The following is a 14,995-nucleotide window of genomic DNA, read 5'->3' on the forward strand; positions in this document are numbered from 1 at the left end:
TATGGCCCAGAATGTTGTGTATCTTGGTAACTGTTCATGTGAACTTGAGAAGAATGTGTATTCTGCAATTGTTAGATAGAGGCTGCTATATTGTCAATGAGATCAAGTTGATTGACAGTGCTGTTTAGAGCAACTATATCTTTACTGATTTTATGCCTGCTTGAACTATACATTACTGAAAGAGAGTTACTGAAGCCTCCAAATGCAATAGTGGATTTGTCTATTTCTCCTTGCATTCCTAACAGTTTTTGCCTAATATATTTTGACACTCCATTGTTAAGTGCATACACACTAAGTATTGTTATGTCTCCTTGGAGAACTGATCTGTCTTTATGCAATACTCCTCTTTCTCCCTGATTTTCCTTATTATGAAGCCATGTTTGTTTGAAATTAATATAACTACCGCAGTTTTCTTAAGGTTAGTGTTAGCACAGTGTTAACTTTCTCTGTCCCCTGACTCTTTATACAATTTACTGTTTCAATAGCTTGAGTGATACATTACACATATGTACTACTCACCCATGTAATGTTACTCACTGGCTTTTAGTATATTCAAAGCTATGCAACCATTACTATGAAAAATTTTAGAACATTTTAATACTCAAAAAACTCTGCAAACCTTAGTCAATCTTACGTCATCTGCAAGGTCTAGGCAGCCACTAATCTACTTTCTGCCTCTCTGGATTTGCCTACTCTGGACATTTCATTTACTTGTCAGAATGGAATCATATTGGGATGAAATCATACAATATATACTCTTTGTAAATGAAATTAAATAGCATGTAGTCTTTTGTGAACAGCTTCTTTCACTTAGTATATGTTTAAGACTTAATAAATTTATTGTAGTATTTATCAGCACTTAATTTCTTTTTGTTTTTTTAATGATATGCCACTGCATAAATCATTTTTTAAATTTATTTTTTTTTCCCGAAAGGTAGAGTTACAGAAAGAGAGAGGGAGAGAGATCTTCCATGCTGGTTCACTCCCCAAATGGTCTCAATGGCCAGGGCTGGGCTAGGCTGAAGCCAAGAGGCAGGAACTTCATCCTGGTCTCCCACATGGATGCAGGGGCCCAAGCAGTTGGGCCATCCTCCACTGCTTTCACAGGCGCATCCAACAGGCAGCTGGATCAGAAGGGAGAGAGCAAGCGAGAGAGGGGCCTTCTAGTTCTTCCATCTGCTGGTTCACTCCCCAAATGGCAGCAATGGCCAGGGCTAGGTCAGGCTGAAGTCAGGAGCTAGGACCAGGAGCCAGGAGCTTCTTCCTGATCTCCTACTTGGGTACAGGGGCCCAAGGATCTGGACCATCTTCCGCTGCTTTCCCAGGCCATTAGCAAGGAGCTGGATTGGAAGTGAAGCATCCGGGACTCCAGCCAGCACTCATATGGGATGCCAGCATCGTCGGTGGCAGCTTTACTCTTTACGCCACAATGCCAGCCTCAGTAATTTTATGTATAAACTTTAAAGAAAACTTTTTACATTCTCACCAACAGAATATGATGGTTCAAATTCCTCTGCTTCCTCCCCCACTCTTTTATTTGTCCATCCTTTCAATTATAGCCTTCCTGGTGGGTGTGAAGTAGTATTTCATGGAGGTTTTATTTTTCATTTCTGTGAAGACTGAATATATAGAACCTGTTCTGTTTATCTGTTGAATATCTTTGGAGAAATTACTATCGAAGATCCTTTACCCATATTTGATTTGGCTTTCTGCATTTTTACTTTTGAAGTTCAATAATTCTTTATATAGTTTAGACATAAGTCTCTTACCAGATACATAATCTGTAAAATTCTCCTCCCTTGTCTTTTTATTGTCATTTTTTGAAACAAAAATACTTATTTTGATGATGTCCAGTTTATCTGTTATTCTTTCGTCACTTTTCACTTGCAGTTTTGGTGTTACATTCAAGAATCCACCACCTAATTCAAGAGCATGAAGATTTACACCTATGATTTCTTTGAAGAGCTTTATAGTTTAAGCTTTGAAGTTTAGGTCTTTGTTCCATTTTAATATTTGTACATGGTGGGGCCGGTGCGGTGGCGTAGCAGGTAAAGCTGTCACTTGCAGTGCCGTTATCCCATATGGGCGTCAGTTCAAGTCCTGGGTGTTCCACTTCCGATTCGGCTATTATGGCCTGGGAAAGCAGTGGAAGATGGCCCAGGTCCTTGGGCCCCTGCATCCACATAGGAGACCTGGAGGAAGCTCCTGGCTCCTGGCTTTGGATATGCCCAGCTCTGGCCATTGCTGCCATCTGGGGAGTGAACCAGAAGATGTAAGACCTCTCTTTCTCTCTCTCCCTCTCTCTCTCTCTCTCTCCCTCCCTCCCTCCTTCTCTCTCTCTCTCTCTCTCTCTCTGTCTCTCTACCTCTGCCTTTCTATAAATCTGCCTTTCAAATAAATGAATAAATGTTTTTTAAAAACTGTGCATGGTATAAGGTAAGGTCCAATTCATTCTTTTGCATGTGGATATCCAACTGTTGTCCATTTGTGGTCGAGTACTCTTTGCCCACTGAATGTCCGACTGCCCTGGTGAGGATCAGCTCCTCGTTCATGTGAAGGCTTGTTTCTGCACTCTCAATCTGACTCCGGAATAGCTGGCACCAGGGACTTTCAACGGCGTTCCCTGATTCTCAGGCTGATATCATTTATGCCTCAGAACAACCCTGTGAACTGGGCCCTACTCTTCCTCCCATTTCACAGATGACGCAGCTGAGGTAACAGAGTGATTTCCCACGGCAGTACTTAGCAGCAGAACCAGAATATGAACGTAGGCCGACTGACTTGACAGCCCGAGCTCCTCCCGCTCTAAATAAACGTTAGAAATCAGAACCTGAGAAAAGAATGCATTTTACATAAAGGGGGCTTAGGCTCACGTTGGCCACGAATGGTTGCAAAAGCCCAACAGGGTAGGGCGTCACTCGCCTGCTGCCTATGGAGTATTAGAAACAGACCTGCGTTCTCTGGCTGGAGCCCTTTCACCCCTATTCGAGAATACACTCAGGCTTAAGTCAAAGCACTACATCGGCTTCTCCGGTTCCCGGACCGGCCGGGAGGAGCTGGAATTAACCGCCGACCCGCCGCGCCCACTGCCCCGCCCCCGGGCCCCGCCCACTGCCCCGCCCCCGGGCCCCGCCCCAGCGCTCGCGCCGAGCGTCCGGAGAGCGGGAAGGGGGCTCCCGCCCCTGCGGGATGTGGGAACTCTCGCGGGAAGATGCGTCGTTGCCTCAGTAACCGCGTCGTGGCCGCGAAAGATGGCGGGGCGCAGTCTTGGGCGGAGGGTCAGTTCACCCCCGGCCTCGAGGGGTGGCGGGTGGGCCCTCCGCGGCAGGGGCGCCTAATAACTCGGTTGAACCCCGGGTCTGAAAGGCTCTGCCTCTTTTACAGGGACGCAGCGGTCCCGGGACGCCGCTCCCGTCGCGCGTGCGGCAGCCTGCGGGTCCCCGACGGGACCTCCTCGCTCAGGAGGAAGAATATAAGTAAGACACTTGGAAGTTGAGCCTTTTTTTCTCTCTCTGACGAGCACTTTTCCGGGAGACTGGCCGCGTCTTTGGGGCTGCCCCCCCAGGGTAGCGTTGCCTTCCCAGCATCCCGCCGCCCCCCTGGCCGCCGTGGTTCCTCGCCTGCTTCCCAGAAGATGCTTGAAGGGGGCGACAGTCTTGCTCGAGGAGACGTGTTCTCTAGCTAGGTGACACTGTCGAAAGGATTCGGGTGGCAGGAGCCGCCACGGCCACTTTCGGTTCCCGGTTTAGAGTATTTCGCGTAACTTCCAGGGCCTGGAGCCGACGTGAGGTGCGATTCTCTGGAGGTTGAAAGCGCGTTTCTCCGTGCGGCTGGAAGTGCCGTTCTCCTCCTCCGTTGTCACACGGAAGCCCGAGCACTCTTGTTCATTTGAGCATGTCGTTCTTCTGCGTAAAAAGCCGCACTGGTTTCCTGTTGCGCTTCAGAAACTCTGACGCATCCGGCTCCTGCCTGTGCTTTTATTTGATCTTGTGCCCGCGCCTGTGTGTGTGTGTGTGTGTGTTTTCTATTAACTTTTCCAATCTTGGTGGCCTTTTAGTTCTGAAAACTTTTTCCTTCTCTTCCTTGAGGATGATCGCACATGCTTTCTACCCGAAATGCCCGAGAGGCCTTCCTTGACCATGTTAAATACTAGGCTGTGCGTTGTTTGTTGTTCCTGTCTTTCGGGTTTTTCTTTTGTAATTAGTATAATTTGTTACAGTCAATTCATTGGTTTTTGGATTTTGTGTCCCTTCTACTAAAGGGCAGCTCGACAAGGGCAGAGACCATGTTTGTTTTATTTGCCATCTGACATTCTTACGGAAGCATATTTTAGCAATTCCCTTCTTTTTAATTAAAACTGAAGTAACTGTGGTGCCAAAGGCTAAGTCACTGGCTGCAGTGCCAGCATCCCATAAGATCCCCAATTGGAGTCCTGGCTGCTCGGCTTCTGATCCAGCTCCCTGTTAATGCACCTGGGAAGCAGCAGAGGATGGCCCAAGTACTTAAGCCTCTGCACCCACGTGGGAGTCCCAGATGGGAATCTAGGCTCCAGGCTGAGTCCTGGCCTCTGCAGCCATTTGTGGCGTGAACCAGCAGATGGAAGATACTTCTCTAACTCTCCCTTTGAAATAATAATAATAAAAAAAACTGATTTAAAATTTGGAAAACAATCTGGTAGTTCCTCAGAGTGTTAAATAGTTACTATCCTAGTGAGCCGCGGCGCAGGCACACCGGGTTCTAGTCCCGGTTGGGGCACCGATCCTGTCCCGGTTGCCCCTCTTCCAGGCCAGCTCTCTGCTGTGGCCAGGGAGTGCAGTGGAGGATGGCCCAGGTCCTTGGGCCCTGCACCCCATGGGAGACCAGGAGAAGCACCTGGCTCCTGCCATCGGATCAGCGCGGTGCGCCGGCCGCAGCGCGCTACCACGGCGGCCATTGGAGGGTGAACCAACGGCAAAAGGAAGACCTTTCTCTCTGTCTCTCTCTCTCACTGTCCACTCTGCCTGTCAAAAATAAAAAAAATTAAAAAAAAAAAAGAAAAAATTAAATAGTTACTATCATATATGTAAAATCAAAGCATATTTAAAATTAATACTGAAGGGGGCCGACACCATGGCACACTTGGTTAATCCTCCTGTGGCACCCGCATCCCATATGGGCGCCAGGTTCTAGTCCCGGTTGTCCCTCTTCCAGGCCAGCTCTCTGCTGTGGCCCGGGAAGGCAGTGAAGGATGGCCCAAGTGTTTGGGCTCCTGCACCCGCATGGGAGATCAGGAGGAAGCACTTGGCTCTTGGCTTCAGATCGGCGCAGCGCTGGCCGTGGTGGCCATTAGGGGAGTGAACCAACGGAAGGAAGACCTCTCTCAGTCTATAACTCTACCTGTCAAATATATAAAAAAAATTAATACTGAAGAGCACTATCTTTAGATGGGCTAAACACAAGCCAGATTGCCACAGCATGTAGATGGGCAGTCATCCTTCTCTCCCTTATCAAATGGGCCAGTTATCCCAATTCAGAAGAGTACTTAAGCATCTTGACCTTTTGTCCTTTTACGGTTCTGTATCAACTGTGCCAGAACCAAAATGGTGATTTCCATTACCAGTTGACTAGGTAGTATTAAATACCTATGTTGATTAAGTTAATTCATTTAAGTTACTTGAGAGTGTATTATGGACCTGACTCTAGTGTGCCATTGGAGATGCAATACTGTTTCAAGTCTGAAATTATAGGAACTGTTCTGTTCAGCGGGAGTTATCATTTTATTACATGAAAGTATTGGGTATATAATTTGAAGTGTAGTTTGTTACTGCAATGAGTGGCTTTTTTAAAATAACATTTTCTAATTTGTATTTTATTGATTGTGCTTGTTGGTGCTATATGTATGTTTATATAGAGACAGAAATTTTAGCCCTGCTAATCTCAATTTTTTTAAAAAAGAGATATTTATTTACTTTAAAGAGTTACAGAGAGAGAGGGAGAGACAGAGAGAGATCAATCTTCCATCCACTGGTTTACTCCCCAGATGGTCACAAAGGCCAGGACTGGAGCAGACTGAAGGCAGGAGCCAGGAGTTTCATCCGGGTTTCCCATGTGGGTAGCAGGAGCCCACACACTTGGGCTGTCTTCCACTGCTTTTCCCAGGCCATCAGCAGGGAACTGGATTAGAAATGGAGCAGTTGGAGCAGACCAGCACCTATATGGGATGCCAACCTTGCAGGCTGCAGCTTTACCTGCGGTGCCACAGCACTGGCCTCTAAACTTACTAATTCATTATATTGAGTTCCTTGGATTTTTGATGAAGATAGTCATATCACATGCAAATTAGGGTTGTTTTATCTCTTCACAGTTTCTTATTCATCATCACCTTTTTTTTTCCCTCTGCATTTAGGACCTTTAGTACAGTGTGTAGTAGAAAAAAATGGTGGTGCACTTCCTTATCTTGGTTATAACTTTGAGGAGCTTATTTAAATAATTTATCATTGCCTTTCAGGTTTGTTGTGGGTTTTGGTAGATTCCTTTCATCAAACTTACAGAAATTATTCCCCTTAATACCTCACTTGAGCAGAGGTTAAATCCTTCAAAACACTTTTTTCTCTAATTAATTCAGGTGGTGATATATTTTCCCTTTTAATGTTTTATCATATGAAAATAACAAATCTGTTGTTTTCCTTTAAAGATAGTTGGATGCTGTAATTTTACTTTGGGTTTTTTTGTATCCACGAACACAAATGAAGTTGGTTGTATGCTTTTCTTCTATTTTATTTTTTATGAGTTATTTTCTTTTCTGATTTTAATAATATTATCTTAGCTCTGTGAAATAAGTTGGATTGTTTTTCTTTTTTTTTTATGGTCTTGAAAGCTTTTTATGTTTAGGGATTGTTTTGTTCTTGGTTAAAATTGTGAACCTGTTTGACTCTTTTTTGTTTTTTTTGTCAACTGATTTCTTTTTGCCTATGAATTTAGTTTCCTCAACGGTTGTTATCTATTTAGATTCACTATTTCTTCTAGAATAAATTTTGGTTATTGATAGTTTTTTAAAAATTATTTATGTATGTTTTAATAGAATATATTTGTGTGAATTTATGCTTATATGTTTTAAATCGGGACTGTATCTACAACCATGAAGAGTTGTCAAAAATATGGAAAATGTGTATTATTGAAACTGTGCATCGATTTAAAAAATTGCACCAGTATAAGCATCTTTTAATTTCATTTTTCCATGAATGTTTTGAATACCTTTCTACATCCTTCTTCTGGGTACTTCCCCGTGTGGTTTGCTTTCATCTTTTCCATCTACATGGAAGATTTTTATTGTTTTTTTCAAAGAACTACCTTTGATTTTCTTGCTAATCTAATTTTAAAGATTTATTTTATGTATTTGAAAGGCAGAGTTACAGAGAGAGGGATACAGATAGTAATCTTCCATCCACTGATTCACTCCCAAATAGCTGCAGTGTCCAGGGCTGGGCCAGGCTGAAGTCAGGACCCAGAAGCTCCATCTGGGTCTCACCCATGGGTGCAGGGGCCCAAAGACCTGGGCCACTTTTCGCTGCTTTCCCAGGCATGTTAACAGGGAGCTGGATCAGAAGTAGAGCAGCCAGGACTTGAACTAGCGTTGCAGGGGGCAGCTTAACCCATTATGTCACGAGGCTGGCCCCTAATTGATGAATTTATGTTTGCTAATTTGAAGTTGCCTTAGTCATCTTATTTTTCATGTTTTCTATCATATTTTTGGTTTTTGTCTGTCAACCGTTAGAGTGAATGAGATTTCATTATTTATTTTCCTTTCATATTTTATTTTCCTTTTTCTTTCTTGGAAAGATTTGATTTTATTTTTTAAAATTTATTTGACAGGCAGAGTTATAGACAGAGAGAGAGAAAGGTCTTCCTTCCGTTGATTCACTCCCCAAATGGCGGCCGCGATCCAAAGCCAGGAGCCAGGTGTCTCCTCCTGGTCTCCCAAGCAAGTACAGGGGCCCAAGCACCCGGGCCATCCTCCACTGCCCTCTTGGGCCACAGCAGAGAACTGGACTGGAAGAGGAACAACCGGGATTAGTACCCGGTACCCCAACCGGGACTAGAACCCGGCGCCCATATGGGATGCCAGCACCGCAGGCAGAGGATTAATCAAGTGAGCCATGGCACCGGCCCCTTGGAAAGATTTTAGAATACTTTAACTTGGTTTTCCTCCTTCAAGTTAGATAATTCTTTGTTTTGAAAACACCTACACCCAGTTAATAATCAGTGTGACTTTTTAGTTTGTATTAATTTAGTTTTATTGTGTTTTTTGGCCGGTGCCGCGGCTCACTAATCTAATCCTCTGCAGCGCCGGCACCCCGGGTTCTAGTCCCGGTCGGGGCGCCGGATTGTGTCCCGGTTGCTCCTCTTCCAGTCCAGTTCTCTGCTGTGGCCCGGGAAGGCAGTGGAGGATGGCCCAGGTCCTTGGGCCCTGCACCCACATGGGATACCAGGAGAAGCACCTGGCTCCTGGCTTCGAATCGGTGCAGCACGCTGGCCGCAGCGGCCATTGAGGGGTGAACCAACGGAAAAGGAAGACCTTTCTCTCTGTCTCTCTCTCTCTTACTGTCTAACTCTGCCTGTCAAAAAAAAAAAATTTAGTTTTATAGTGTTTTCTGATATCTTGTTCTTCATGAATCTTTTTTTTCCAGGTTCACTTTCCTCCTTCCTGACGCATAGACCCTTCATTACTAACTCTTTATGTGAAGAGCTGTCTTAAACGCTCCAGTGTTTCTGAGAGTTCTGTTCCTTTGAACTTACTTTTCAATGACATTTTATCCAAACATAGAATTCTAGACGGCCAGTTTTTCCCTCAGTCCACTCAGCACATCCTTTTGCTGTGTCTTGGCATGCACAGACGTTAATGATCCATCTGCCATCAGATTTTTGATACTTGTATTGTTTTTCTCTGATCTTTTAAAATAATGAGTTGGGAGTTTCAGAATATTTAGTTTAGTTTTGCCATTTCACTATCATATGTACAAGTGTGAATTTGCTTTCTGTATTCTGTTTGAGATCCACGTCCTTCTTATTTGGAAAATTTTCAGCATTATCTCTTCAAATATTGAAATTTCTTCCTCTGTAGGATTTCTTTGTTATTTCTATTAGAGAACAGATAGATAACACCTGTCTTTGTCACAGAGTCTGTCTTTAATGGATGTTAACTCTCTTTGGTGTTTTTTTATCCCTTTGTTTTTCTATACCTTCTTGTAGATGATTTCCTCATGTTCATTTCTTTTCTTTTTTTTTTTTAAGATTTGTTTGTTTTTTTGAAAGACATAAAGAGATCTTCCATCCACTAATTGATTCCACAAATGGCTGCAATGACCAGGGTTGAACCAGGCTAAAGCTTGGAATCAGGAACTTCTTTCAGATCTCCAGTGTGGGTGCAGGTGCAGGTGACTTTGACAATGGAAGAGTTTAGTACATTATGTTAACTGCGATTCATTGGAGTTTCATGCAGGTATTTAAGTTGCTAATTGTAAAGACGTTACACATTCACTCCATTACTGTGCAAAAAAAGTAAAAATTTGTAAATGTTATAGATGAAAATTGGAAGGTAAATTCAAAAATAAAAGTGGTCGAATGATGGTAGTAAAACTATAAGCAATTTGTCCTTTAAAAACAATATCTTTCAGCGACATTGTCATTCTTGTGGTTTTGGTGGGACTAAGTAAACAATATATTTCGCTAGATACTGAACCATCTTCCACTGCTTTCTTAGATTATCAGGGAGCTGGATCAGAAGTGGAGGACCTGGGACTGGAACTTGTGCCCATAAGAGATGCTGATGTCACTTATAGGATGCTGATGTCGCATATGCAATGCTTAACCCGTATGTCACAATGCCAGCCCTCTTCATGCTCATTTCTAATTCGTCCATTCCTCTTCAGTCCATTCTATTGCTTGCCATATCGACTGAGTTTGAGCTTTTAATTTTGATTGATCTTGGTTTTCAGTTATGGTGATTTCTTTTTTTTTAAATTCAGTGTTCTTTAATTTAATATATGGGTCTTGTCAAATGGTGTCCTTACTTTTTTTTCCAAATTTAAAATGTTAAAGAATCTTCCTTAGTTTGTTTTGTCTCCATTTCTCATGGTACTAATTTTCCCTTTCATGTGCTGGTTCTCCATTTTAGTGGCTTATTTCTTTATGTAACTTGTATTTTTCAAGTCAACGTTAGTAGGGTTGCTGTGTGAGGGAGTTCATATATTCTAGATGGGTACATTTCTCTATAGGGTGGTTTGAAATTTATCTTTACTAGCTTAGAGATTTCACTGGTTCCAGGCCTGCTTTCTTCCACATGAAAGTTTTGGCATAGTGTTCCTGGAACATCTGGGAGGGTGAATTTGGATTCCACTCTGTTTTAATGGCTGGATGTGGCTGCTTTTCTGTTCTCCTAAGGTTATGGGCAGAGGTTTTGTAGCGTGTATTTCACAGGTGTCCCCCTTCATGACTCACACGTGCCTCAGCTTCTAACTGTTAAGCTATTTTGGCTTCTGTTCCTGTTTACTGCTCTCACTTTGAATTGCTGCTTTATATTTAGTACCAGGGCATTTCCCTTGCCTGAGTTTGAGCTCAGCAAAGTATTTCCTTCATCATATTTTACCCGGTGTTTCCTTGGATTTGGAATTTAAGACTGGTTTTCTTAGTCATCTCGATTTACTGTAAGGACTGGGAGCTTCTATTTAAGTCTTCAGGACTCTTGCTAGGAAATGTAAAATTCAGATTAACAGCACCTTAAATACAGATTTTAAGTGTTTTGTAAATATTTTTCTTTTGACCAAAGAATCTCAAAATATAAAAATATTTCTTAAAATATCAGACTGTTTTAATAAAGAATGTGGTAGTGCCCCTCTCTTTTTCCTGGGATTAGAGGTTGTCAGTGATTTCTGTTTACTCATGTCTGCTTATAACTTCAAAAGAACCAAATGGTCTCAAAATGACCTTTCAATAGGAGAAAAAAGGTGAATGTTTTTTGAAGATGCTGATATACTGTTAACCTTTAAAAACTGACTTTGACAATGGAAGAGTTTAGTACATTATGTTAACTGCGATTCATTGGAGTTTCATGCAGGTATTTAAGTTGCTAATTGTAAAGAATTGTAAAGACGTTACACATTCACTCCATTACTGTGCAAAAAAAGTAAAAATTTGTAAATGTTATAGATGAAAATTGGAAGATAAATTCAAAAATAAAAGTGGTCGAATGATGGTAGTAAAACTATAAGCAATTTGTCCTTTAAAAGCAATATCTTTCAGCGACATTGTCATTCTTGTGGTTTTGGTGGGACTAAGTAAACAATATATTTCGCTAGATACTGAATAGATTGGAAAAAATAGTGGCAGGTGAGGGTCAGAATAATCTCCTTTGTTTTTGATGAGGCTGCTATGGAAACATGCAGCGGACCCCAGATGTAGCTGCCTAAGGACAGCCACACCTCTTCCCTGAGCAGGCCTCGCCCCCAACTCTGCCTCCTCCTGTCTTCTGTGGAGGATTGAGGTTAGAACCTGGTGCTCCCTGCAGGTAGCCAGTCCCAAGAAGATGACAGTTACAGCGGAGTTCAACGCATGCAGTTTGTATTCTTCCCAAGTTAGGAGTCAGGTAAGCCCCTTCACTTGCAGTGAGTAAAGGGCCCCAGAAAGGCCAGCATTGCCAGCGTTTGAGCCCCTACCGCAGTCGAGGAGTTGGGACGGTAAGTTCTGACAGCTTTGCCTGTCTGAGAAGGGAAATGTCCTGGCAGTGTTTGCCATTTGTGTATGAGGCAACTTGCTGAAGTGTAATGACTTTCAATTTTGTTAAGAATCTTCTGTGTATTTCAGTTAACTTACTTTCTGCTTTTAGGCGCTTAAATGCAGAATTGGAAGCAAAAACCGCTGACCTGGTTCGACAAGCTGAAGAAGTAATCGTAAGTAAATGCACAATTATTAGTAATTCTGTGTAAATGCTAGGTTTTTAACTTTTTAATTTCATGTAGCATATCAAAAATGTACTCAATAAATATACAGCTCAATAAATTATCACAAATTGAACATGATTACATATGCATGAACATAGTATGTATATATGTATGGGTATGTTTTGGGTAAGTCAAAGTTTCTTTTTTAAAAAGATTTAACTCATAGACAGTGAGAGGAAGAGACAAAGGTCTTCCTCCCATTGGTTCACTCTCCAAATGGCCTCATTGGCCAGAGCTGCGCTAATCCAAAGCCAGGAGCCAGGTGCTTCTTCCTGGTCTCCCATGTGGGTGAGGGCCTCCACTGCCCTCCCGGGCCACAGCAGAGAGCTGGATTGGAAGAGGAGCAGCTGGTACTAGAAATGGCGCCCATGTGGGATGCTGGCACTGCAGGTGGGGGATTAATCTACTGCGCCACGGCGCTGGCCCCGGTAAGCCAAAGCTTTAAAAATACCATTGGAAAAGTGTTTTCCACTTTTTACATTTTCCATTCATTGAGTTGGAATCTTAATATTACATAATTAAGTATTTCCTAGTATCAAAAGATTAATATTTTGAGAGTAGATAGCATTAACCCTGTACTTCAGTGGAGATTGACATAAATTGTCCTCTAGATGAAAGTTGATTAAGTGATAATTATTACTGAAATTTAGTGATAATTTGTTTCCTCAACTTTTGCAGCTGGACGTAACTCAGATTCTTAGAGGTAGACTAGAATCACATTTTCAATCAAGAAAATTTGGTGAGATTGTATCTCTGAGCAGGGTAGCTAAGCATATTATCCCACATTCTGATATTAAATTGGGTATTCCTGTGTTGAGGCATCTCTCCTTGAGGGTCAGCCTGCCCACTGTCAATTGATAAGGTAGAATAGCCCTTTTGTGAGGAGTAAATTTGTCTACTTTCAAACTTCTACCAGTTCTTATCCTAGTTTAAGTATCATTCTTCCTTTTAAAACCCTGTACACTTCAAAATGGATTTGATAGATGCAAGAAATTAAATCTCGGTAATATTTTAATGTCTTACACAAATACACAATTCTTTGTTAGTTTAGGAATAAGGAATGTATCATGTATAACGTTTCAAGTAATATCTGTAGATAATGGTTACAGATTAACTAGCAGCATTTATCATTAAATATTTTTTTAAAACTTTTTATTCCATTTTTTAGTTTTGCCAGTGTATGAGGAGTAGAAGAAAACATGTGCAAAGAAACCCTAAGATACAGTAGAATGAGAGATTTATTATGTATTATTTTCTGAGAGTTCCCTAAAAAGAACCTTTCTTCCTCAAAAACAAGCAGAACATAAAAGTGAAAAAGGCTGGGAAAGGGGGAGGGGACATCCCCTTTTCCCCATAGAAGCTAAGTACAGCTTTTGCCATCCTGATTTTTTTGTTTACTTTTAATTCTTGATGTATCTTTGTCAAAAAGCTCTTTTGTCGAGGTACTTCATTTTTGTTTTAAATATTTACTTACTATTTCAAAGGCAGAGGTTAGACACATAGAGAGATCTTCTATCTGCTGGTCTACTCTCTAGATGACCACAACGGCCAGGGCTGAACCAGGCTGAAGTAGAAGCTTCATCTGGGTCTCTCACCAAGACAGCATAGATCCAAACACTTGGGCCATCTTTTGCTGCTTTTTCCAGGTCATTAGCAGGGAGCTGCATAGGAAGTAGAGCAGCTGGACACAAACCGGTTCCTGTATCAGATGCTGGCATTGCAGGTTAGGGCTTTAGATGCTGGCCTCTGGTACTTCATTTTTACCATCTTCATGGTGTTTTCAACATTTAAATTTTACCTGATTTAAGTACCCATTAAATGGATTTTTTTTTGTTTTGCATTTTGTATGCCACTTTCTAATTTCCATTGCTATATGAGATGGAAGACTAATGTAAAGAGAAAGCAAGAGTTGGAAGTATTTCAAGGCTTTGTTACTCTTACATTTTCCCTTTGGGACTTGTTTTTATACCCTGGACATTGTCCCTGTAGGACTAGTTTTTATAACCTGGAATGAATGAAAGGTGGAGCTATGATATTACAGATCTTACTTGTATACCATAACATTCAGAATTTTGTGCCTTAATGCCATAGAAACTTGGGACAGTGCTGAAATGATGAGTGATTAGAGGGTCACTTCAATATATCCTAATTTTGTGGGTTTTTCCTGTATTATATATGACCTAATTTTACTTACTTAACTAGCGAGATCAGCAAGAGGTACGATCTAGGCCAATTTCATCACAAATTAAATCATATGAAGAGGAAGGTGATTACAGTTTAAGGTAAGTGATTTAAATGATATTCATGGATCTTGTAATACAAAAATTTTTACATGCAAATGTTGAAAATCTATAATTTGAAGAATATTTATATAATGTAAACTAATAATACTTGAGCATTTGTGACAATGCAAGCTCTTTATCTGTTATTTTCATAGAATTATTTTGAAATAAATATTATTGTCTTCAAAATCCTGCAGTTTAGAACTAGTACTTGCCAAAGGTATAAACTGTACTACCTTTCTTTAAAAATCTCAACAAATTATCTAATTACAAAATTAGATAAAGGTAAATAATTAGTAAAGATAATATGTTATCAGGTTTTTTTTTCTTGAATTTCAGGTAGGTTTCTGGATTGTCAAATTAGGGAACTATAAAGTACTAGGAATCAGTTTTACAGGAAAAATAGTAATGTGAACAAAATTGTAAAATCTTATTAGAGTGGAGACCACGATGATCACCAAAGTTCTAAGTCTTTTGCATTGGTCATTGGGTTGTGAACAAAAGTCAAATTAACTTCTTTCTAGGTGAGACAGAATGGAGTTCCAAATGACTTTCTGTGCAAAGATCAGTGAAATTTCAGTTGGTGAAACCTCCCAATAAGTTGTCTGGGTGATCCTGTGGAATATGTGGGAGAAAGGGGTCCTTTTTGTCTGCTGCTACATTGAGTATGTTAGGGCACTGAGATTTTGAGGTGACTATCCTAGCATTTCTTACTCAGTTGGAAATTGGCATTGGGAG

At 41.3% G+C, this 14,995-nt stretch overlaps 1 protein-coding gene across 5 annotated transcripts in view; it reads left to right on the forward strand.

Moving 5' to 3' along the window:
• The first annotated feature begins 3,218 nt into the window (after positions 1-3,218).
• TEX9 (testis expressed 9) overlaps positions 3,219-14,995 on the forward strand; it is a 65,556-nt gene continuing 53,779 nt past the window's right edge. For all 5 annotated transcript variants that reach the window (XM_062205972.1, XM_062205975.1, XM_062205976.1 and 2 more), the window contains exons 1-4: positions 3,219-3,278; positions 3,385-3,476; positions 11,861-11,924; positions 14,178-14,257. In XM_062205972.1, coding sequence (XP_062061956.1) covers positions 3,252-3,278; positions 3,385-3,476; positions 11,861-11,924; positions 14,178-14,257 — 263 coding nt within the window. In that variant the 5' untranslated portion in view covers positions 3,219-3,251. The remainder of the gene's footprint in view (positions 3,279-3,384; positions 3,477-11,860; positions 11,925-14,177; positions 14,258-14,995) is intronic.

Source organism: Lepus europaeus, chromosome 11 (assembly GCF_033115175.1).
Source record: "Lepus europaeus isolate LE1 chromosome 11, mLepTim1.pri, whole genome shotgun sequence".
Lineage (NCBI taxonomy): Eukaryota > Metazoa > Chordata > Mammalia > Lagomorpha > Leporidae > Lepus > Lepus europaeus.